Source organism: Bacillus rossius, chromosome 3 (genome assembly GCF_032445375.1).
Source record: "Bacillus rossius redtenbacheri isolate Brsri chromosome 3, Brsri_v3, whole genome shotgun sequence".
In the NCBI taxonomy this organism is placed as follows: domain Eukaryota; kingdom Metazoa; phylum Arthropoda; class Insecta; order Phasmatodea; family Bacillidae; genus Bacillus; species Bacillus rossius.
Genome location: NC_086332.1, coordinates 88258432 through 88280692, shown reverse-complemented (window position 1 = coordinate 88280692; position 22261 = coordinate 88258432). Strand labels below are relative to the sequence as shown.

Below are 22261 nucleotides of genomic sequence, written 5' to 3'. Positions count from 1 at the left end.
TTACCCACTTTAATGAGCTCATTCAATTGACGCCAACCGCCGGTGCTCCCTCTGGTCCGCAAAGGTCGTTATGCCACAACAACACTTGCTCCTAAGTGCATCGAAAATGCCCGAGCGTGATGTCCGCCGAGTGTGTGAAAGTGCGCCGCGACGAACACCAAAGCAACGTCAGCGCCCGGCCGGGTGTGGCAATGCGCCTAATTATTTATATAATTATTTTGTCAAATTAAAACAACTAAATTAATAATAATTTAAAAGAGGGTTCATGTAAGGGAAATTATGTCTAATGGTTTTATAAGCATATATTGTGTAACTTGTCTTTAAGTCCAAAACTGGCCGGGTCGGTTTTCCCGCGTTTCACGTGGTTAGGCGCGAGGCCGCAGGGCGGTCTCGCGCTCAGTTACCGTTGGGAGCTCGCAGGGGTCGGGCGCTCCGCGAACATCGGGCCATCAGCTCTAGCATCAGCTTCAACATTTCAGCAATAGTGTAAGTTTTGTAAATCTTTTAATCTGCTCGGTGCCGACCCCAACCCAGTCGCACGATATTTCGTGCGACTCTTAACTTATTAAATTCTTCCCATCAGGGAACTTTATTTTCATACGTAATTTCATGTCCAGTTTAAGGACCGCCTAGTAGTGGTACGCAATTTCAGGCTCATTAGCCAATTAATCGTCATCGTCGTAGATACTCCGTCATAAGTGTTGAGAATAATACTGACTAACTTTCGCCTCTTTAATTATCATCATTCTAAACGTGTAATTTGTAACGTGTGTCTTATCTAAATAACTTTCATTTCCAAGGGACTTTTACGTGTACGTCTCCAGCTGGCGTGTCCACGTAATTTCAGAGACGTTAATATTTCGTAGCAGGCTAGACTGCAAACAATCCTGAACATAGGAATTTTTCTACGTATTTACCAGCCAGCCTAAGTTGTGGCAACACCAGTTTCGTGTTTATCTGCTAAACCTTTCATAGGGACGAGAATCCACTGTTTCAGCTTATCGATATAACTTTGCAATCTCTCTTGGTCGCGCGCGCCGTTACGTACAGGGATACGCGTGTCACAGCGGTCCGACAACGGACGCGGCCAGTACCGGGACGAATGAGTGTATCAATACTGAATAAAGTGCAGTGTCCTGTAACTCGTTTACCATTCATTTACAAGGTGTCCTGGGTGGCCTGAACAGCCCAGGTAATTTCCGAACCGAGACGTGCTCCTGCCTGCAGCCACGAGGCCGAACCCCCGTTAAAACCCCTGAGATCTTTTACAACGCTAATATTTAATTAAAAACTTAACCAGGCAGCGGGAGTGGCGTCACAATGATACCAGAATCAGAGGCTTCCCACATTTTGGACTTGGTTGTACATGATGGATTCAACATAAATACTTATCGCAGTATGATTGTAGCTAGTCAGATTGAATTACTGGTGTTTGTTCTGTATCACGTATCCAAGTTTATCCATTGATTCTGATGACATAATCCTATAAATGTTGATCCTATAGTACATGATGTTTGCTGTTTTATTTTAGTACATGGAAAGATCTGCATATACAACCTTTTGATATAACAGTTAATAATGATCTTAAGTTGATTAAACAAGATAATTTAAATTGTGTTCAAATAACAAACGTAATTAATTTTTATATAACAAGTTTGTGTTATGTCCAGGATCTTTCTACATACCTATTTATTCAATTAAAACAGCCTACATTGTTTACCATAGAATAAATATTTACAGGATCATGCCATTAGGATCACGGGTAATCTTGGAAATGTGATACAGAACGTTTACTGAATTACTTAAGTTAAACTTTTATATAAAATACGTTATTGTATTAGTAAAATGCTAATAATGATGTGTTCGGGGACTTAACACCGGTCCACTCACCTGAATAATTCATATATCTGTGCTGTAACTTACTTTAAATTTTATCTCTTTAAAATGAAACTAGAAATGTTATTTTTTAAAAAAAAATTATTGCAGCAAAAAATTTTATTTAATTTAATTAATGCGGGAACTATAAACGGCACAAACTTAACCAGAAATACCATATTTCTTTACCTGGAAGTAGATTCAAGTAATAATAACTAAATCTTCCCACAATTTATGAATATTCTACAACAATGGATAGAATACAAATCTTTTGCTTACCCAACTGTTGTCTGTTGTTTTTTTTTATCTATTTGTGGTTATCTTTAAAAAAAAAAGTCGAAGATGCAAGACTCTATCCGAACAGAATGTCGTCCCATTTCTGTGAATCTTAGGTTACCCCTAGGTCGTTGGATTTTGTTTACAAATTTAAGCGAACGATCATTACTATGGGAGTGGCGCCTCTCCCTTTACTTACTCTATGGTTTAACGATTGTGGAAGGAAGAGTATGCTTACACGAAGAAAAACAGATATGATGATGTACGTATTAAAGTAATAATTTAAAAAAATTGAACTATAAATGTTTTAAGATGTGTGTTTTATCGTAAATAAATTCATTGCATGTTGACATGCTAGCACAGAACTGCAGTAATTCACGCAGCCTGATCCCGAATACTTAGGAATGCCCTTAACCAATGCAACTTTAACCAAATGATCATTTATTTTCAAGGCTGCATTCAGTAAGGAACTCACCTTGAAAATATATCCGAATCGGCAATCATCATTGTGTGTATAAAATTTTTTATAATTTAGTACGGCCGCTAACCTAGATATTTACCATCGTTTGTCAGCAGTTGTAAATACAGAAACTTTTTCGGTCGGGTGCTTATGGTTAGGAGGATTTTAAAAAATTAGAACATGTGTAGTTAATACTTGGATATATAGGGGCTTTTTAAAATTGAGAGATAAAAAAATCGGAAAACATAGTTTTCACACACTACACACGTCCCTAAATTTACCCTGAAGGGATAGTTTCTTAATTCCTACTTCTTGAAAAATAACAGTTACCCAATTACAATACCCGTGTTTTCACACTGCCACCACTGTCATTCATTGTTTACCCGCCAAAAATAGGAATAGACATTCCTGAATTAACCCTTGAAGGAAGGTTTCTTAATTTCTACTGGTTTGTTAAAACATAACAGTTTACAGCTTACATTACAATACTAGCGTATTCACGTTATCACCAACATTCATTGTTTCCCCGTATGGGTATTTAAAAATTTTTTTGGAGAAATGAGTTAATGTAGATGTTGTAATAATGAAATTTGTTTAAATAATGACCATATTGTAATTGTAAGGGAGTTTTAATGCTTATATTTCATGTTTTATGTTTTATTTTAGAATAATTAATTGTATTACTAAATGTTTGTTTCGTTACATTGCATTTAAAGTATCTTCTATTTTGAGTCACGTAATGGACAAGTCTAATGGGAACCAAACATTTGAATTGATTTGTTAACATTCATTTTCTGTGAGGAATACGTGCTGTGCACTGAAGTACCTGATACATTGAATTTTGTAGTATTTCCAAGGAATTCTTTGATTACAGCTATATTATATTCTGTGTTTGATGTGGCTGGTTTTCATGTATCCCAGTTTATCCTGAATCATGAAGTCTTGATCCTGATGGCATGATCCTGTTGGCTTGATCCTGTGGTACATGATGCTTGCAGTTTTAATTCAGTATGTTGAAAGATCCTGATGGCTTGATCCCATGGTACATGATGCTTGTTGTTTTAATTAAGTACATCAGAAGGTCCTGTACTTAAAAAAAATATATTGTCATAGTAATGATAATAATTAATAATATATAATGAATTATGATCGTAAGTCGAATAAAAATGATTTTTTTTTCAACCTTCAGTCATAATTCTTTCTTATTTTGCAATTTCTTTCATGTGCAGGATCTTTTGACTTACTGAACTAAAACAGCAAGCATCATGTACCACAGAATCAAGCCAACAGGATCCTGCCATCAGGATCGTCTGATGTACTGAAATAAAACAGCATGCATCATGTACTTACCACAGGATCAAGCCAAAATTTTTCGCTTTTCTGTAACAAAAAATAACATTCAGAAAATCCTCTTTTTTTTTTTTAACACTAAAGACGTCCACTATTTACCCTGTAAACATTTTTCTAAAATCCTAATGGTTTCTGAGATTAGGTAGCCTATGCAGAGAAGCGGCCATCACCATGTTGTGCTTTAATTGCTTTGCCAATCCTGTGGTTTTCCATACATAAGAATGTGTATGTGTTTGATTTGGATATTGTAATTTAATGTAAGTAGGCCTAATAACTTTTAAGAAATTATATGAGTACCTACCATTTAATCAAGCCCAAGCATCAACCCTTGACAGGGATTTTTTTTAGCAGTATAAAGGCGCAAAGCACCGACTTGTTGCTTGTCAGCCATTCCATGCCAAAAAGGACCAAATTCTGTAGAATTAAAACATAACATAAAATGTTTTTATAAGACTATAACTACCCAACATATCCTTAATTAACCTGAAAGGTATGCATTTTACAATTATTTTTAATTTTCTATACATAACTTTTCATTTTAAAATGGGTAACTAATAATTACCATGGTTTATGATATTGACAGTCAAGTTGGTGCTCCTTTAACATTGGCTATATATGTTTTTCTTAAACATTTGTGTTTTGGAGGGAAACAACCAATTCATTTGGCTTCCATCTATATGGTGTTTGTGGTTTAAAGTTATTTTTGAGAGGTTTCAGCTAATGTTTTTGAAGGCCTATTTGATGGTGTCCTATCTGTAACAAAAAAGTAAGAAAGTTTATTTATAATATGCATAAAATATTAATTAATTGTTTATCATGCATGATTAGATACTACAACTAGATGTTAACATAACCTCAAAGTTTAATGTTCATTATTAATTTTCTGGACTAATAATTACCTTTTTTAGATTTGTCCCGTCTTTAAGATTTATTATATTATATAATCATTTTGTTTTTTTTTTGTAAATTACTGCGAATTTACTTAAACATGTGCTAATAACTAACATTCACATGAGAATTTCTATAATAATATTAACAAACATGTACCTAATGTAAAAAAATCTTTACTTTGAGAGTTGAAACCAACGAACAGAATTCCATACTACCGTAAAGTGTACACTGATTCGGAGACAGATGAAGAGTGTGTTTTGCAGAAGCTTACCAAGAACAATGTTAACGGAGGGCAGTACCTACGCATTGAGCAAGTAGGGCAGAGCAAAAGAAGAAAAAACATAAATACATATGTAGTGGTGAGCAGTAGAAGATGATGGCAGTATTGAGATTTTCTACATGGAGTAGGTTGTACACGATGGATGCCAGGACATTTTTTTTTAAAACTGATACAAGGAAGAAATATGTTGTGAACTTTTTAGAAGTGATATGTTTACTTCCAGAACCTGAGTTAAAACAGCTTCGAGATAGGATATTTTACAAATTTGAAAAGATAATTCCTGGGATTAGGTATAATCTGCTTTTCTGAACTTAAAAAATATTAACGATACTGAAATGACTGATAATGTTAGAATTTTTGCTGTTGTGTTCATTAAGGAGTAACTTTTAAACCAAATTGTTATGTTCAGTAAGGTGGTAGTGTAAATTATATTTTGTCCCAGGTCATGTCCCGTCCATAACAGGTCACTCACTAACAAACATTTTAACTGTTGCTTAAAACTCAATTTTTTTTCAGTAGGTATATAGTATACTTTTAACTTCTCGTTATCTAGATACTGACGTCAGCCGGGGCTTCGCCCCATGAGCCCGGTCATCCTCCGTTTCCCATCCTTATCCTGCCTGGAATTTGTACCGATACATACGTAGTCGTGTGTGTGTTTGAATTGCGCGCCAAATACTACCGCAAGAGGGCGCTTAGCTTCAGTGATCCGTACCACTAAAACACCTAAATTAATATTGTAAGCCTTTTTCTTTTAACCCCTAAGTAATGTTACGGCAGGTCAGCCGAGTGAGTGTTCTTTTTGATTCTTAATTAGATAATTTTAGTAAAGTAACTATCTACTTTTAAAATACTTAAAAAACGTGTAGACGGTTCATCAGGTCAGGATAGCTACATCTTAAATCGGTAATTCGTAAGCAATAATTGAAAATATTTTACAGTATGTATTTTTAATGTAGCTATGCTAATCGTCCACAATGTTTGAAGTATTTTTAAGGTAGATAACCTAATTAACCATTCTCATGATTTGACTAAAATTCTCCAAAACATAAACACCTTGACCCACACAAGGTAGCAAAAAATGGCGGCAGTACGGGTATTTTCAAGTATGCTATAAACTGTGATTTCTCAGAAACTGGTATAAATTTATCAATGCTGTTTTCAGAGTAAAATCAGGAACATCTCTAGTGTTCAAAATATAGTATTTTTGGAATTTTATTATTAATTTCTGGAAAAGCTGCAACATGAGAATTTTACCATTTAATTAATCAGAAGAAAGATGCAAACAGGAAAAAAGTTTTGAAGTTGTAGGTTCTTTTTTAGGCACTTGAAGATGAAATTTTAGTAAGCAACGGAAATGCAATGAGGTGCACACACACCAAGGATGAAAGTTTTAACATAATGAATTCTAAAATGCACATGCGCCCCAGACCTTAGTCATCCAGATAGCCAACCGCGTGTGATGGCATTAACCTTTATATATTTAATGTTGTGAACATCAGGTGGTGTACTAAGTTAATAAGTTTGCCATTCAAATCTTTGTGGTAGCAAAACTATTGTGGAATAGGCTAAATATTATAAACTTTAATATTAACAAAAATAAATAATCACAAATTTTAAAATACATTATAATCTTGGGATTAAAACATTAATAACCCAATATTTATTCAAATTCTGTCACTGGTGAAATTTTTTTTATATATTTCTTACATAACTTATTTAATTTTAACACTTTAGTTAAAGAAAATGTATTATTACTTGCTATTAGTTTGACTTATTGTTACCTATAATAACTTTCAATACATAGCTCAGTCTTTCGTTATTTACACTAAGTAGGCATAAAACATTTATTTTTTACTTATAATAAATTTATTTATTATAATAGCAATAATAAAAGTAATATTTTAGGAATATGTGAATATATGTATACATGTATATGTACGAGAGTTAATGTTTGTTTGTTTTTTTAATACAAATCTACACTTTTATTCAGAGCTTAATGAAACTGTTCAGATAACAGTGTCAGCATTGCGTCACGAGTATTAGCACCGCCCTCTCCTAATTCAACTGCAATAGGATTCATACTCGTGATGTTATGATTCGCCCAGAGATGTCGGAAGGAAGATACAAGTGATTTTGTGCTATTAAGTAAAACTTAAGTAAAAGGTACCTGACATGGTTGTAAACTATTTTTGTATTTTTGCCTCCACCTGTGCGACAGTCAGATTTTTTTTTTGCGCAAGTTACAATAAATGGTCATAAACATTGAATTTAAAAGACTTATGCCGGAGAGAATTCTTTCAGGACTTTTAAGATGATTCTTTAGCTTGAATAAAATTATGCTAGTGGTGCGTAAGATTAATTCTTGTTTTAAGAAAGTATTTTATTTTGAGGGTAATATACAGGTATATATTTTTTGGTATATCGGGTTGTTGAATAAATGTGTATAAAATTACACCATCAAAGCCCCTTTGTAAAAGAAGTTGTAAGTTTTATGAAACATAAGACATTTATTGAAATTCTATTTTTGGTGAATATAATTTTTTTGGATGCATGCAATTTCCTTTGATGTTTCTGTCTTACGTTTAGCAAAATACCTAATATTTGTTGCTCTTACACTGAAGGGATAACGTAAACTTTCTAGTCTATTTTGCTATACCCGTAATTTATTCCTCATAATATACGACTTTTCCAAAACTTTTATTTTTAAAAGGCATGAACTTTTGTAATAAATAGAGCACTGTGTTATATTTCACGATATTGCCTTAAGTTATAACAACGTCTACAGACATCATATTGTTGATAATGAAATATCGGTATTGCAAAATAGACTACAGGGGGAAATTTTATAGTCTATTTTACGATGATACCGAAAAAGCATTGAATTCAAACAATAAATACGTGAAGAATATTGTATTTATTGTTTCCCCACCCGCACTTCTCCCGTAAGAATGTAAGGGTGGTAATGATGTAAATAGAAAGTATCTGCAATAAGCATACTATTTCATCATATTCAAAAGCGACGCCATCTTGGAGGCGTCATCACTATTGTTATGGAATCGTAAACAAGCCTACTCTCATTAAAAATAGTGTTCTCAACTACCTGGGGTAGCCTCAAATGAAATGTCACAGTTATGGCATACATTAAGAATTAATTTAAAATCAAATAAAAAATTTACTTTCAATTGTTATAATGGCAATAACCTCAACCTATAATTGTAATAAAACTTGGGAGGTATCAGAGAGTGCGAGAAAGCACACGAGAGGCTACAATTTCGTGCACTTTCGTGTTCTTTCTCTCTCATGCTCTCTCGGACAAATTGAGATGGCGAGAGAGTACTCTCTCAGGTGTAGTTCTGACATCAGCGTGAGAGGTATAGCATGAAAGAACACTTTATCGACCAACTGACACAGTCATAGACAGGGTACTATTAAATGCAGTTTGTCAGATGGACTAAAATTTACTTGTTAGGCTTTATCTTTGTTAGTTGGGAACATTTGTTTGGTCTCTCTCATAATTTTACTGTTTGTTCATTAAACACCAATGAATAGAAAACATTTTTTTTAATAATAACTTATTGCTTTAACAAAAATTGAGAAAAAGTAATGTACAAAAAAGAAAATTAAAGAGTAAGTAGAGAGAAAAAGTAAAGTAATAAAATAAGTGTAGAGAAAAAGTAAAGTAAGGGAATTACACTTAATGGTAATGGATATAGCTTATAATGCAATTCAGTTTTCTGTTTCAAAAATATTTAGTGGCCAATACCTTTAATACATGTAAGCATGTCTGTGTTCCAGGTAGCCCATCTGTGGTAAGTGCATGCTATGAACGTGGGGAACTCCGTGTGCAGTGAGTCATGTCCTGCGCCGTGGGAGCGAGCCTGAAGCTGCCGCAAGTGGCGGCCGGCACGGAGCACGTGTGTGAAGTGGAGCCACGCGAAGCGGACTGTGCCGGGCCAGCAGGGGCAGATGGTGACGGGGCCACCTCGGCAGAAGGGGCGGCGACCAGGGGCTTCTCTCTGCAGGATGAGATGCTGGACCACCTGGCGCTCAGCAGTTGCGCGCACTTCAAGAGCCAGCAGATCGGCGATCCCGAACTGACCGGCGCGCAGAAGCGAGAGATTGCTCACAGTTTGCTGCAGCGAAGCTCCGGCCAGTTCCTCGCACGTTTCGGGTACTTCTTGGAGGAGAAACACCTGGAGTACTTCAAGAATGGTGGAATCTACGCCAGTGACTATGAAGTGCAGTACCATGTTCAGCAACTACAGAGATTTCACAGCAAACATAAGGATCAGGTAATGCTAACTATAATAACCTGGGAGTTTTATAGTAGGGTTTGGGTATATTATTTGAATAGTTCTTACAATGGGAAAGATTGATTTTTTTGTCCATTTTTGAGGTTTCCTATGAGTTTATGAGTTATGACTTACAGTGTAACCAGCAATGGCTTGTGTCCAAAACATCATCTTAAATCTTGTTTTAGGTTAGACTCAAGGTAAATGAACGTGTACTCATGCGCATCCAAGCATGTGTCAGTACTCTAAAGTGTTCATGCCTGTCATGTATTTGTTTGTTTTTTCCTTGAGATTGTGGCCATTTACTGGCGTATAGTTCTCTTCTGTAGTTGTTGCTCTAACCAATTTTACCATGAACCATTAAGATTTTAAGTTGCATTAGTATAATAGTACGTACTGAATTAATTCTTAAATACATACTTAATTCTAAGTAATCACTTGCAGTGATGGCCAACACATGCACTTATACACACACACAGTTCGAGCTGGAAGTTATGGGGAAAGGAGGAAGGTGGTGGCACATCGGGCTCAGATGGGCGCATCCCTGAACAATGTCAGTTATGTATGGCTTTTGAACTAAACAAACTTATTTTTCACTCAATAATTTTTCTAATTCCCAAGAATTTCTGTGTCTTTTTTCAACTAAAAATTTTAATATTAATTTTTAAACTTGCTTCCCAAGAAATTTCTAGGTCTCTGCTTATAACTCAACCAACATATCATGTATTAATATAATTTTTAACAGACCGATGTTAACGTTGGGATCCCATCCCATTATAATACACAGGGTGTCTTCTGACCCTGGAAAACCTGGAAAACCTGGAAAACCTGGAAATATCAGGGGATATTGTAATCAGGGAATAATCAGGGAAAAATCAGGGAATTTTTTTAAAAATCAGGGAATTTTGGTTTGGTAGGTTGTAGTTGGCAATGCAATTTTTGTTTATTGATCAGCTTGCATTGACGTAGCATCATGTGTATCCCCTCCCATTTATATTTTTGAATGTCAAAAAAACGAACAGTTCCCACGTCCATTTTCTTTTATTTACCACCGGATTTGGAAGTGGCAACATATCACTTGATACAAACTGGTTCAAGCTAGTCTGTTATCCTGCTGACGTGACATGCTGCAGCATGTGCTTCCCACGTTCAGATTATACCGACAGGTGCATTTAATTTTAAGTATCTATGGATGCCCTCAAAGTAAACTGGACATTTTTGTTAGCTTTGAAAATACATATCACACACACTTTTGGTGAAGATTCGCCATCGTTGCTAGAAATTGGTATCTGTGGGCTTCATACGGTCCATTGTGCTTTCAAAACTGGAATTTCTGCTACACAATGGAACGTTGTTAATTTTTTGAGGCACAGTTACTATTTGTTTAAGCACGTACCTGCAAGGAGGGCAGATTACATTAGAATAACTGGATCAGAGCTTTTTCCCAAGAAATTTTGTGCAATCAGATGGAATACTGCAGTTGCTGAGCGTGCCATGAAACCGTTACCCCACCTAAAGAAATTTGTTAGTGAAGTTTCTATTTCATCTCTCTCTTTCAGTGTAGTGAAAGTGCTCTTGAAGATAATCTTCTAGAAATAAAATTGACATTCTTCCACTTTTTGGCATCAGAGCTGGAATTGTTTCTCACAATGTTCCAAAGTGAAGCACCCATGGCACCTTTTCTCTATGATTCACTGGTAGACATTTTATTAGCTTTGGCAGGAAAGTTTTTGAAACCAGAAGTACTGAAGAGCTTTAGGGAGAAACGCAATGTATCTCGATTGGATGTAGATAACCAGGAAAATCTATTGACTGCTAACAGTATCAAGTTGGGTTATGCAGTACGCCATGCCATCAAGAAAGAGAAAGTACCAGAAAAGTCTGTCCTGTTGCAGAAAAATGATAGGACTTGTCTAAAGGTTATAGTAAAAAAACTTCAAGAAAAAAGTCCCCTGAAGTACAACCTTACCAAGGGAATTCCTGCTTATGTCCGTCTGTGGCTTTAAATTCGGGTGTGAGGAAACAGCGTGTGAAGTACAGTTTAGAATGTTGTCTTCAAAACAGGTGGCTATCAGGACAAGAAGCTGATAACATTGAGTGATCATGGAAGAGGATTTTCAGTGAATTCTAATCTGCTGACTGAAAACATGCAGGAAGAAATACTGATCGCACAAAGACAGATGTATGACTTTGTTCAATGTTCTGGAGGTGTAGAGCATGTTGATATCACCAAGTCCATGTTACAGTATGTAAGAAATGCTAGTTGTAGGGGTAAGGAAGCCCTGCAAACAAAACAAAAAGAAAAGGAAGCTACAGACATGAAGAAGGCAGAAAAAAGAATAGTTGAAGAGGAGATCGAGGCATTGCAGTTGAAGAAAGCTTGAATGTTGGATTTGGCTCGTTCTGAAGTAAGTGCAATAGACGCAAAAGTTGAGTCACTGCGAAATTGATGGGAGCTTCCTTTTACTAATGTTTTTTTGCAAAAGGAAGTGTGTGAAATATTTGTAGCAGCATGTTTTATTTGCCATCAATTGAGTCACTTTGATCACGTCTGGAAGAAGGTAATTTTTTTACTAATTTAAGTAAGTTGAAATACTTTGAAACCCGTCAATGTAATATTATGCAGTTTTTTTCAGTTTCTTGGAATGTCGTAATTGTGTTAAAGAAAACCTGGAAAAATTCAGTTTTAGACCTGGAAAACCTGGAAAAATCAGGGAATTTAATTTACTAGATCTGGTAGACACCCTGAATACAGAATTTGTAATTGCCTTGGTGTGTGGCTACTGAATTATTAGTTTCTATTATTTATTTTTTAAAATTTCTTAATCTTTTGTGAACAAATATTTACATTTTTCTCAAGCAATTTTTAACTGATGAGCTTAAATTAAATACTGACCCAGCAAAAAAAAAGTTGTTAGTATGTATTACTAGATATTGCTGCACCACAGAGTGTCGGTACAGTGCTGCTCCAGCATCTAGTGACACGTTAAGCAACTGTGGTACCTAGGGGCTAGGTGACTGGTTTGTGGTTGGATTATGGTAACGGGGGGGTGCTGATAAGTTATATCAAACAAACACACCATTTATTAGGGCATACTGTATCTTTGATATGACTTGAAATGGTGTCATGCCATGCTTAACCTAAAACTGAGAACCGAGAACTGGGAACATTTTTTAACAACCAGAACTGAACCGAGAACCGTAAAAAAAGTATAACCGACACATCGCTAGTTTGTAATAATATTTTTGATACTTATTCAATGATTGTTATATTGTAACTTTTATTGTTTTAATATTTATTATGCCCTCTGATTTTTAAACTTTAGTGTGCATTGTTTTAATATTTATGGATGGGCTTGATTTTGGAGAAATATTTTTAATTTAAAGACTTTGATTAATCTACAGAAGTTGCCATTTTGAACGCTGCATTTATATTTCAATGTTAGTTTTGAGGCTCAATTAATTTTAATTTTTTTGAAATGATGGTATCAAGCACACACTACTGCACACAGACTAGTTATTACACCTACTGCACAGAGTTACCTGCCCCTGCACATTGTCATTGTCAATGACATTATACTATTGGTTCCATCTTTATGCATTTGTCCATGTATACCTATCTACCCCACCCTGGTGATAATTGTTTATTCAAAAAATCTGGTAAATATTATAAAAGGTACCACATGTAGAAATTAAAAAGTCTATTATTTCTGTACTGACTCACATTTCCTGTAAAATAAAGAATATAATTTAATTTAAATGATGTAAATAAAAGGAAAATTAACAACATCATCGTCATCTTGTATATTATTTCTTGTGCGCTTCTGGTATTCTAAGTGAAATAGTTTATTTGAATTAGTTCCCCCTTTCCTTGACATATTCTTTTGTCTGCCTAGTTCTGATGCCCTTGGTCATGATGTGCCGTGAAAGGCTGCATAATTGCGGGACACTGTTGAGAAGCACAGCTATGTTACTTGCTGGAAAGAGACTTTCACATTTTAATTTTCTTAAGTTGTTCATAATATAGTCTATTTCACAACAGCATTTTTTCTCAATGTAAATATGAAGTATCTGCAATAAGCATACTATTTCATTATATTCAAAAGAATGAGATTTTATGTAAATAAATCCTGTATCCTTAGAGATGTTTAAAAACAAAAAAAAGTTTCTAACAAAATATAAAATTAGGGAGTTCTTGCTGATTACATACTATTGGTACTAAAGGTTTTTAAATAGGATACGTGACCAGCAAGTGACATATAAAATTCATCCTAAAAACATTAACATGCTGTAGTGCATGCATGTTACCTAAGTGGGACATACAGATTTTTCTTTATAAGAATGTGCCTTTTATGGATAATAGAGCTTTCTGTCACACTCCTAGGGAACACAGCTATCAAAACATTTTGTCCCTCCCATAATTTATTGACTAAGCCAGGGTTTCCCAATCTTTTTCAGTCCGCGACGCACATGTTTACTATTTTGTCTCGGTGCCCTAACCCTGTCGAAATAGATAGGTACAATTATACTAGTTAGGTAGATAAGCAAAAAAATTAAAATATCCACATTATGAATCTGAACTGTATATTTATATTTATTAAGAATATAAAATTAACACAAAAACATTCAAGAGGGACTTAAGAACAACAAAAATAAAATACAATAGCTACCTAGCTAGTCAATGTGATGGGTGAGCTTGGTGATCTTCACACATTTTTTCAAAACGTGAAATAAGGTTTGACACTGCTACTCGCATTTCTTGCTCCACATTGATCTTTGAGCTATATTTGCTCTTGATTACAGCTACAGCTGAAAATCCAGCTTCGCACAAATAAGATGTTGCAAAAGGAATGAAAATTCTTATAGCTTTTGAAGCTAAAGTGGGATATTCATTTTTAACTGATATCCAAATCTCCACCCAATCGGAACATGTGCTGTTGCAAGAGAATTCAATTAGACTTTCTTCTTCTTCCAATGTAAATTCTGGCGGAGCTTGTGCATGGAATGGGTCTTGGATCCACGCATATTTATCGACATCGTCTTCGGCAAAGTATTTTGAAAACCATTCAATGAGCTTCGAAAGGTGTTCCGTGAAAAGGGTCATCAGGTCTTGTGAGACAACAAGCTCATTTGATGTCGCATATTCATACAACTGCGGGAAACAATCTGGACCGCGATCTTTCATTCATTTTTTAAGTCCAAAACTGCAGTTTTTTCTTAAATGCAGCGATCTTCTCCAGTAGTTTCAGAATGTGCATGTTGTTGCCTTGCAAAGGCAGATTCAGTTTGTTAAGTTTTTCAAATATGTCGCACAAATATGCTAGTTTTAGCAAAAAATCTGGTTCAGCAATGTATCTGGAGTTTGCATGATGCTCTTGTAAAAAACTGTGAATTTCTTCATGTAATTCGAACACACGAATTAAGACATTTCCACGGGAAAGCCATCGTGAATTGCAGTAATATATCAGTGCCGTATGTTCAGCTCCCATATCTATGCATAGTTATTTGAAAAGTCTGGCTTTTAGTGGTCTAGTTTTAATGTAGTTTACAGTGCCAATGAGTCAATGACATATTCTAATACTTGGTTTAATTCAGAACTCATCGACTTTGACGCAAGCTCTTCTCTATGGATGAGGCAATGGGTCCACACAGCATGCAAGGCTTTTTTACAAATAAGTGCTTGTAATCATCCGTACCTGCCAGACATTGATTGAGCAACATCTGTACATACACCAATACATTTTTCCCAATTCAAACCATTTTCTGTAATAAACTTGTCAAGAATTTCAAACAAGTCATGAGCCTTTGCACTTTCGGTAATGTTTTTGCAGAATAAGAGTTCTTCGACAATAATATTGTCAGCCACAAAGCGTACGTAACAAATCAGATGTGCATCATTATTACTGTCAGTAGCCTCGTCAAGTTGCAGACTAAATTCCTTGCCTTTAATTTTTTCTATTAATGGTGATTTAGATCCTCAGCTATGTTATGGATTCTTCGACTGATAGTGTTGTTGGATAAGGATACCTTAGAAATTAATTTTCCTGCCGATTCTCTCACCATAATATTCACCATGTCGAGAGCAGCCGGTAGAACAAGCTCTTCAGCAATAGTATGAGGTTTTTTTGCATTTCGCCACTCTGTATGCTACCTTGAAGGATGCTAACAGCGCGTTGTTAGGTACTGAGGCTTGTTGAGTAAACACATTTTGTGTTTTTTTTAATTTTGTAATTTCCTATTTTAAAAAATCATGCGATTTTTCAACCATAGCCAGGTGAATGGTTTCAAGATGTCGCTTTAACTTACTTGGAAGCATACTTTCGGTTGATAAAATTTTCAAACAGAGCACACACTGCGGTCTTTCTTCATTGTTTACTTCTATTGACGTAAAGCCGAAGTCCAAATAGCTATCGTATTTGCGATATTTCCGTTTTTTTATTTCCCCGCCACCGGTAGACGCATTATCAGTGTCCCTTGTACTACCGACTTGTTTATTTAATAAAAATCTATCCATTTTGACAAAACAAAAGACTTATGACGAAAACAAAATGAAACGACACAATCAAAACAAAACGGGAGACGACGACGTCATCTTGTCTCGCTGCTCGCTTGTAACTAAACAAATGTCCATCGCGGGCTTTTCAAGGTGGGGGAGGAGAGTACTACACGCCCAAGCAACTGTGGTCCTGTGGAGGGGAATTACGGGAGCGCCAGTGTCATCATGAGAATGGGGTGGTGAATGAGGAGGGGTTGGCAGTAGGAGAATACCATTTGCTGCTGAAGCACGGGGTATACACGTGTGTTCATGTGTGTACGCAACATGTAAGCAAGAGTATATGGATGAAAGGAAGACCATGTAGCGCAGTTGTGCAGTACGTAAGAAAGGTTGTGATAAACTGAAGGTATATTTGTATGAAACAGCGAAACAAGGTGTCTATGAAGTTATGTCAGATTGTGTACCAAACAGTCGTCACAGCATCAAACTGAACGTACATGTCGGTATACATTCGCCTATAATCAAAGTGTGTGTGTGTTTTTTTTTTTTTTTTTTGCGATTAATTGATGTAGCATATGCAAGATACGTTTAACACAGTTTTTTGCTAAGTGCATGTAACAAACTCCCACTCAGCCACTTAGTTCTTTAACTCCTGACATGTTACAATTGCTAATCACTTCCCTGCACTGGCTATATATAGTTTTGTGATTTGTTGAACTGCCCGATGCCATTTGTCAATACATGTTACATTACAGTCACGCACACTTCGAAACCTTGCTCCGCTTTCAAAGGATCCGTGAAATACTTGAACACCGATACTCCCATGTCCGCGCACTGTGTCGTGACTTATGGTAACAGCTCTACTTGCCGTCCCACCCGTGACATGCGTTCCGACCCTTGAGGCGGACTAGGGGAAGGGAGGGGACAGTGTTGCGGAGGGAGGGGTCCGTCTGACCTTGGGTAGTTCACATTTTTACCGGGACCACAGTTGTCTCAGGCTTGTAGTATATAAGTATCGGCGAGAGCGCAAGTAAGCAAAGCACTACGCGAGCGCTAGATATTAAATTATTTATTTTATACCCGCGAACACTTAAGTTCAGGTTTCGGAGAATGGTACAGAGAATCGCTTCCTGGCGCCCTTCTTAACTTTCTACGGCGCACCAGGGCGCCGCGGCGCACACTTTGGGAACCCCTGGACTAAGCACATGCAAGTTAAGCTGTGGATGTTTCCAGGTGGACGTGAAGAACCGGCGATATGAAGCTCTCAAGAAGCTTGTGGACAAAGGTTCGTACTTCAGTGAATCGGAGATGAGGAAGCGTAATCCTCTTTTATACGAACGCTTGGTTGGCCGCTACCTCACAAAGAGAGAAGTGGAGGACTACTGCAATCAAGAAAGAGATAGCATTAACAGGTTTGTTTTCCAAATACCATTTGTATGTATGTACTTGTAGAGAACTAGTTCTGTAAAACTTAAAGCAGTTTTAGATTTGTTGAATTTTTTATGTATATGAATTTTTCTGCATATTTCTCAATAGTACTAGCACAAACTTTTCTTGCTTATGTTTTAGATATGAAGTACTCTTCAGAATTGATCCTTAAATTGTGTTTTATGCTTATGTATTTGAGTTACCAATATTAGAATGTGTTTTAAATACAATATTTAATTTTAGGATGGGCATTTTCTTCACTAACAAAAGGATCTGGATGTGTTTCAATACTAGTTATATTCATATAAGATTTAAAATTAAAAAAAAAAAACACTCAAAAAGTAATTTATTATTATGTTAGTTCAAGCCAAGTGAATTGACAGTTTCAAGAAAAACTGCCCTTTAAATATGTTATGCTAATGACTAACATTTTGTGTATGTTTGTATTTCCAGTCAGTGCCAGGCACATTGAAATCACCTGTAAGAATAATGTGGTTGGTACATATAATCAGTTTGGTTTCCAAAAAGGAAAAATATGTCTGAAAATCATGGACCGTGTAATTTGGAAGAATATAATATTGCATATTAAAAACTTCTCATGTCTGTTAATCTTTTTCTATCCAAACTATCCAAACTTCAGGATTATAAAGATAGTTTTTATGAGAAACTTTTGAAAAATGGAATTTATGAACAGTTATAAGAATTCTTACATGTACTTCATTGTAGTACTTTTGTAATTGCCATTTTTTCATAAAATTTAAAGTTGTCACTAAAACAATAAGAGTTTATAAATTTTTGTTAAGCCAAGTTTCCATTAGACATAATAGCAGGGATGCCACTGGTTTCTAACTTAAATCCTGGACTCAACAACAAAAAATCCTGGAAACTCAAAGTAAAAACCGTGTAAAAAAAATCTTAAAAATTTAATCTAAAATCTTTGCAATCTAAATCAAATAATCATACACAAAAGTATTAACCAGGGAGCTTACCAAAAATGACTCACCTTTGTTACTGTATAACTGGTAAACTAAAAATAGCCCAATTTGAATAGACAAGACATTTTTATGATTTAAATTTTTAAAACAAACTAAGAATTTATTGTTTTCTTCCTTATTCTTTGAATTAATCCTGCGACTTAATGTTTGCTAGCATATTGCTCTACAATTTTTTTTTAAAGTAAAATAAGCATTTAAATAATTTTTGTTTTAATCTAAATGTATAAAAAAATGATTTCCTTTTATTAAAAATGAATTAGAGGGTTATTTTTAGGCATTTGTATATGAGAAAATAGTTAGTAAATAACTATTTAAACATAAATATTAATTTTTAATTAAATTATATTTAAAGTGCTAATTTCACAATAATAGGTGCTAATTTTTGAGGAGAAAAAATGCAAATTTTTCCAGCTCCTAACAATTAGGGAACTATTACTTCAAAATAAAGCTCCATGTATTAGTACATGTTGTGTTTGATGTGAATAATAGGAAACATTTTGTAGTAACACCTGTTAGAATTTAGAACAATTATGGTTAAAAAGCATTAAGCCCTAATAATGCATAAATTTGTTGCTTGAAATCATAGAGAAAGCATTAGTGTTTTGTTTCAAATTTTTCTACAAGAAACAGGCATTTTGTCAAAATAAATGCTCTCTAGTTGTGCAAAATTCTATTCATCATTAGCATATGATCTTGGGTAGTTTCAAATATAGTTCTATAAAATAAAAATTTAAAGAATTTGGTTTTTTACTTACGATGTGTGTGGGGATGCCCGGTTAGTGAACTGTTGTGTGTTGTGTTCATGCCAGCCTGGTGAACCTATTCCTGGTGCAGATAGAACGAGCTCAGGAGAAGCGACTGCGACAGAGCCAGCTGGATGCTGAGGACGGTGCCGTTGAAGAAATGGACACCAGCGACGAAGACTCTGACATGTCCAGCTCGGAAGAGGACCAGGATCGAGAGAGTGACAAAGATTGTGAGTCTGGAGATGACGAGATGCCGCCGAAGAAGAAGCGGGGGCTTACGTCAAGGGAGAAGCAGCTCCTTAAGCAAGAGTTTGTCACTTCCATGTACCAGAGCTTCTTGGATGGGAAAGACGTGGATTTTGACTATAGGTAATTTTTCATTCCATTAGAAATATATACATTCTTTCTACTACTTCTGACAAATGTTTAATCAAACAGAAAACTACAATGTTTAGATTATTCTTACATGAAGCAGGGTCAATATGGATGGAATTGAACTATACGTAGCATAAGAGCTACTCAATCCTGGGGATAAAAGTGTTCATAATCCTACCCATTCTGTTCAGTTAAAGGTGGATGTGAACTATCATAATGGTTTTTTTTAGTACTATTATTTGGTGAATTGTGATAAAACCAAAATACGTAACATAGAATAGCATGTCAATACACATTTAACATCAAAATACAAGTTAATAAACCATAGCACCAAAATGGAAATTACGTCATAAAATATTCAGCAGTTTTAATCAAATTTAATTAATTCACAAAAACATAATTTTTAATACTGTTTTAAATATAATGAATGTAATTTATTTTGCATGAAGTTTTTACCGAAATATATGCACTAAATAGATGTTTAAAAATTTAACTTTTTTTTATCTTTCAACATTACAATAGTAGTTCATTTTTTAATGATGCAAATATGTGCCAATTTATTTTTACTGTCCCAAATAGACATACTTTTACAAATTATTGTATTGAAAAAGGGCATTATTTATTTGTCAGAATGACACTTGTTTGGTGAAATAAGTATATCATGAAACAATATAAGTGCCATTTTTATTAAATAATTTGCTATATTTATTTTTAAAAATAGAAATTGGCAAAAAAACAAAACCACAAAGTGTTGTGTCTAGTAAAATACAGTCATGTATGAGAGGCATGGGTGTGACGTGGACGATGTGGACGCCTGTGTTGCACAGCGAGGTGGACAGGAACCCAGAGTACGACTGCCTGAAGGTGCGCGGCCAGGACGAGGAAGAGAAGTACTTTGACTGCGAGACTCCGGAGGAAGTGGCAGGGGAGGAGGAGGGGATCCAGGCTGATGCGGAGGGGGAAGATGAGGACGAACTGGACAGGTTCATGCGGGAGTTGCAGCCTGAGCCGACTCCTGCGAGCCTGGCGGCCCACCTCTCCACCACCAGCCTCAACAGGACGCAGTGATGGCCGTATCTTCAGTTGCTATTTTTTTTTTGTGCTTGAAACAAGACATAACTTCACTCCAAACACCGCGACAAAGCTTCATCCCGAAACCTGTGACTGCCATCTTTCACCTGTTTTTATCAAACCATATGTTTGAAAATGAGTTTAAATAATTATTTAAAATTCGTACTCATTGGAATGTCTATACATTTCATGAAATTAATTATCAGCAATTTTTTTTTGTCCCTTTCATAATCCTTTATTCGACTTACCCAGCTGGGAATCTTTTTAAAATGATCTAGTTACCTTGTAGTCTTGCAAAAAAACTCTGTAAACCAAACTGTTTTGTTATTTTTTTTTGTAGCTTGAGAGTTTGTAGAGGCATGCAAAGCTTGGCAATTTCGAAGGAAAAAAAAAAGATCTTCAAACCTTCGACTTCTTTGATTTTTTTCCCCAAAAAAATTTATCTAGCTAAAAAATTCACAAATACCAAATGCTAAGTTTATGTTAACCCTAGTTGTGCATTTTTAAAAATGGCCAGCATTCAAACTATGGCTGTTCTGATACCTCCAGTTTAGTTAACCAATTCCTTATTCTGTGATACCATCACCTATCTTAAGATACTACCACCGATACCTGATACTGCAGCCAAATTTACTGTTACTGGTCACTAGGGTTGTGAATTTTGGCAGTCAAATATTTTTGAATCAAATAGTAACATTTATGAAATTAATGCAAATAGTTACAAAATTTACTAGATGTCATATTTTGCTTTGGTGTTTTACCATACAGAATACAATAGATAAAACAACATTCACAAATAAAGTTACAGGTATCAAGGCTAAATTCATACAGCAACATTTGCTGTTCTCGAAACTTATTTGAAAGAAACTAAACACCATAATGTCCCAATGTTTTTTTCTAAAATGTGTTTATGAAATTCTGGAATGCTAGTTGAACTATGATAACTAGGTAAATAAATTGACAAAGTTTAAAATTGGTTGCTATTCGTAGTTTTTGATACCCAGTTATACCTCACTGCAATCTAAGTATGTAGTAACAACATTGTGTTTGGTTATACTACTTCAAGTGAATTGTGAATTTAAATAAATGAAAAAATAAAATAACTTTCGAGATAATATTTAATTACAAAAACATTTTCAAAAAAAAATGTAAAATATAATTTAAAATAGGCTACCTGTTGGAGTTAAAAGCAAAGGGATGCAAGGTAACTTAAACAAAGGGGCGAGAGTGAATGCATATGTATGTTAACACACAATTTACCGTGTTTTATCGCATAATCTTTGCACATTTTATAATAAAATAAAGTTTGAAAAGTAGGGGTGTGATGATTATGTGATAAAATCATTTTTTGTTAGGTAAAGTTATTCATAAAAACAAAACCTATTCATGAAAAGTACATTCATTTAAGAAGTAGAGTATACAAAAGCACGCCAAACAATTTAAATTAATGAGTCATGCAACAAAAACATTTTACTCAACTTTAAGTAGAAAAACCAAAATTGTGACGCGAACATGAGTCGGAGCGCATAATTATCGTAGTACACACCACGAGAAAGCGTGGGCTATCAAATGTAGTTAACTCGACACCAGACAGAAAGAGTGCATTGCATGCAATCGATGAGCTATCTGTTATAAAGGTAATTTCTACACTTTATAGAAATTGGTTCATTTATTTTATTCACGCTTAACATTTTCATCAGTTTAATTATGGTTCGCTTATTCT

The 22261-nt window shown here is 35.1% G+C and overlaps 1 protein-coding gene across 1 annotated transcript; it reads left to right on the top strand.

Moving 5' to 3' along the window:
• The first annotated feature begins 2292 nt into the window (after nt 1–2292).
• LOC134531014 (coiled-coil domain-containing protein 97) lies at nt 2293–21511 on the top strand. The gene is made up of 5 exons (XM_063366453.1): nt 2293–2413; nt 8931–9427; nt 17157–17335; nt 19156–19461; nt 20295–21511. The coding sequence occupies exons 2-5, from the start codon at nt 8990–8992 to the stop codon at nt 20533–20535; spliced, it is 1164 nt and encodes a 387-aa protein (XP_063222523.1). The 5' UTR covers nt 2293–2413; nt 8931–8989; the 3' UTR covers nt 20536–21511.
• The last annotated feature ends 750 nt before the right edge of the window (nt 21512–22261 follow it).

Coding starts and splice junctions, on each gene's coding strand:
- LOC134531014 (XM_063366453.1), top strand. CDS start 8,990: ATGTCCTGCGCCGTGGGAGCGAGCCTGAAGCTGCCGCAAGTGGCGGCC. Junction 9,428..17,156: donor ACAGCAAACATAAGGATCAG/GTAATGCTAACT, acceptor GGATGTTTCCAG/GTGGACGTGAAGAACCGGCG. Junction 19,462..20,294: donor GACGTGGATTTTGACTATAG/GTAATTTTTCAT, acceptor TGTGTTGCACAG/CGAGGTGGACAGGAACCCAG.